This window comes from Perca flavescens, chromosome 7 (assembly GCF_004354835.1).
Source record: "Perca flavescens isolate YP-PL-M2 chromosome 7, PFLA_1.0, whole genome shotgun sequence".
NCBI lineage: Eukaryota > Metazoa > Chordata > Actinopteri > Perciformes > Percidae > Perca > Perca flavescens.
Genome location: NC_041337.1, coordinates 37,011,514 through 37,015,050, shown reverse-complemented (window position 1 = coordinate 37,015,050; position 3,537 = coordinate 37,011,514). Strand labels below are relative to the sequence as shown.

General features: G+C 43.3%; 1 protein-coding gene across 2 annotated transcripts in view; it reads left to right on the top strand.

The window, feature by feature from the left end:
• Positions 1-3,233: 3,233 nt before the first annotated feature.
• The window catches only part of pim2 (Pim-2 proto-oncogene, serine/threonine kinase), an 8,657-nt gene continuing 8,353 nt past the window's right edge, over positions 3,234-3,537 (top strand). The window contains exon 1 of one of the 2 annotated variants that reach the window (XM_028583169.1): positions 3,234-3,449. In XM_028583169.1, the coding sequence (XP_028438970.1) occupies positions 3,392-3,449 (58 nt within the window). In that variant the 5' untranslated portion in view covers positions 3,234-3,391. The remainder of the gene's footprint in view (positions 3,450-3,537) is intronic. The other variant, XM_028583168.1, reaches the window with a different exon arrangement.

The window sequence follows — 3,537 nt, the reverse complement described above, 5'->3', positions numbered from 1 at the left end:
TCTAAACCAATCACAATCATCTTGGGGGCGGGGCTAAGCTCCGGACGGAGCCACGGTGCCTCTGCTAAATAGCCTCCGGAAGGAACTTGTTTTGGTGGAACATGTGTACGTTCAGAAGTAGTTTTAGTCGTGCGACAGAGACAGAGGAAGGGGGCGGAGCTTGACCCAAAGGTGGAACATCGTGGATATGGACTAGCTGATGCAGGCAGGTCAGCAGCTGTCCCACCCTCCAGCCCTGGGACATCTTCCGGACGATAGGGCCCTGATGGGACCCCTGGTGGAGATATGTTTCACCCTCCCAGGTTACACACAAAAGTACGCAAGTATGTGAGCAATGCTGTTAGCGTTAGCGTTAGCGTTGGTGCTGCCTGTCTACGCGTGCGCCTTGTTAGAAAGCTACAGTAGTGTATCTGGGCCTTTAGCCAGCGAGCTATGAGCTGCAGTCTTATTATGTATTTAAAGCTAGCTCCCGCCCACAGTTTCCAGGTTGCTAACGCTGCTAACGTTAGGATTAGCTCAGCCGCTAATAGTGAGATCACTCCCTCTCTCCCTCTCTCCCTCCTTTTGTGTCGAGCAACACTCTCTCCATCGTCATCTGGGACATAAACTCTCCAGCCAGCGCTGTCACGGTTTGGGATGCCTTCTCCCTCCCTCCCTCCCTCTCTCTCCCTCTCTCTCTCTCTCTGTCTCTCTCCCTTTCTCTCCCTCCCTCTCTCTGTCTCTCTGTCTCTCTCCCTCTCTCCCCCCTCTCTCTCTCTCTCTCTCTCTCTCTCTCTCTCTCTCTCTCTCTCTCTCTCGATCTCCCTGTCTCTCCCACTCTCTCTCCCTCTCTCTCTCCTTCTCTCTCTCCCCCTTTCTCTCTCACTCTCCCTCTCTCTCTCTCCCTCTCCCTCTCTCTCTCCCTGTCTCTCCCACTCTCTCTCCCTCTCTCTCTCTCTGTCTCTCTCCCTGTCTCTCCCACTCTCTCTCCCTGTCTCTGTCTCTCTCTCTCTCCTCCTCTTCCTCCCCCTCTTCCTCCCCCCTCAGTCACCACCACCATCATCATCATTGGACTTATTTAGCTGCATGTTTAATCGACCACGACCATTATCATCATAGAGAAAGAGCAACAAATAAAAAAAAAGGAGATAAAAAAAATAATTGAGAATTGTCATACTTAATCCTCTTAATGATTGATGATTATTACTGTTGTTATTATTAATAATATAAGTTTGTTTTATTTTATTTTATCGTTTGGGATGAAAAGACTTTTTTTTTTTTGTTTTTCTTGGAATAAAAAGAGGAAAATGTTTCTGAAAGAAAGATTGTTTGAGAGATTTAATATCCGTTTCACTTTTTATTTTTCAGCTACTTTTATTTCGATAAATCATTCATTCAATTGTACCGGCACGTTTCAGACTCATGCTCAACACAGTGATCCACAGACACAATAATACGACTTTAAATTAAGGAAATATATATATTAAATGAGGATAAGTAAACTACAGTTATAATATGACACAAAACTAATTATATCCACATCCTAACAGTTCATCGGACAGTCGCACACGGTACGCACTTTTTTAGGTTTTTTGTTGAACTATCAAAGCAACATGTACAGAGTATCATACATTTTACACTTTTTGTGTGTGTGTGTGTATATATATATATATATATATATATATATATATAGTTTTAAACATTTAACACAATACAGTGTAAGTTAATGCATGCATTAACACTTTATTCACCCACTTATTTCCTTCACAGACAGACAGACAGGCAGGCAGACAGACAGGCAGGCAGGCAGACAGCAGTGTAAAGGTTGACTAACAATCGACCACGGTGCAAAAATGATGTACTTCCTCCTCCTCAAAATAGTTTAATCTTTCATCAGGTGTGTGTGTGTGTGTGTGTTTATGTGTGTGACTGAGGTTGTGTGTGCATGTGTGTGTTATTCTCTCTGTGCCACTGGAATTAAAATTACGTGTGTGTCTTTGTGTGTGTGTGTGTGTGTGTGTGTGTGTGTATATATATAACTGTAACATATCTAAACACCCTCCCCACACACACACACACACCCCCCCCCCCCCATTTAATCCTGATAGGAAATACTTAACGCCTCAGAATGAAACTAGGAGAAGATGTCATCAGTTTGGAGATGAGATTAAAACCTGTTTGATTCTGTTATCTCCTTTCTGTTGTCGTCTTTCTTTCTTTCTTCCTGTCCCGTCACTGCTGATGTTTCATCATATCAGGATGTTTTCATTCATTTCATTTTTCTTTTTGTCTTGTGTTGGAAGAATAGTCTTCACTACACACACACAGAGACACAAAGAGACCCACGCACATATACAGACACAGACACACATAGACACACACACACAAAGACACACATACAGACACAAAGACAGTCACACGCACACAAAGACAAACATACACACACAGAGACACACACACGCATGCACACGCACACAAAGACACACGCACACACAGTTTGCTTGTGTTGGACCCCAGGAAGAATATTGGGGATCCTTAATAAACATTAACATCTACAGCAGTACAATACTTCATAAATGCAGCATGAATATTTACTGCAACATACACACTTTATACTTTAACTACATGTGATGCATACTGGTATTGCAGTAAGGTCTTAAATGCAGACGTTTTACTTGTAACTCTGTGAAAAAGAGTATTTTCACAGAGTTGTGTGGTATTAGCACATTTACTGCGGTAAAGGATCTTAATACGTCTTCCGCTGAGGTCAGTCGGGTTTAATTTTGACTTTCTTGTGAATTCTGGTGCTGACAGGAACAGGAAACCGATTTTAGATTCATATATTTATAAATATACAACCCTATAGTCTGAGCTATCTGGGACTCTGCAGAAAGACGCCTGTGTGCGCGTGCGTGAGTGAGAATAAAGAGAGCAAAAGAGCGAAACCGTTAGTGTATTTCGATTGTGTGTGTGTGTGTGTGTGTGTGTGTGTGTGTGTGTGTGTGTGTGTGTGTGTGTGTGTGTTTTGGGGAAACCGTCCTCCTATTTCCCGTCAGCATCATCAGCGCGCGCTTCCGCCTGTGAATTCTACGAATTCCTCTCGCGGGGTTTGAATATTCATAAGGTTAATGGCACAAACCCCGCAGCTTGAATCTGATTGGCGGGGACGGTTTCAAAACATTGAGCACACGTCTCAACGCTGATTGGACAGCGAGGGCGGGAGTGGGCGTGGCCTGACAAGGGCCATATAAATACAGAACAAAATAGTAACGTAAGACAGAGAAGGCGGTCAGCAGGCCATTTGGGGACTTAATCTACTTCTTTCAACGGTTTTTTTTTTAACTGCGTTTACGGCATTTTCCGTTTCTATCAGGATGGACTTTACTTTCAACTAACTGAGAACTTCCAGAACATGTTGGAGAAAAGAGCAGCGGAGTTTCAGCTGGACGAGGAAGTCCGGGAGAAAACCGGTGAGAACAGAAAATAAAACATGGTTTAAAAAGAAAACCAGGGTGTTTTCGTGATAAAGAGAGCAAGTTAACAGTGAATAATGTCACT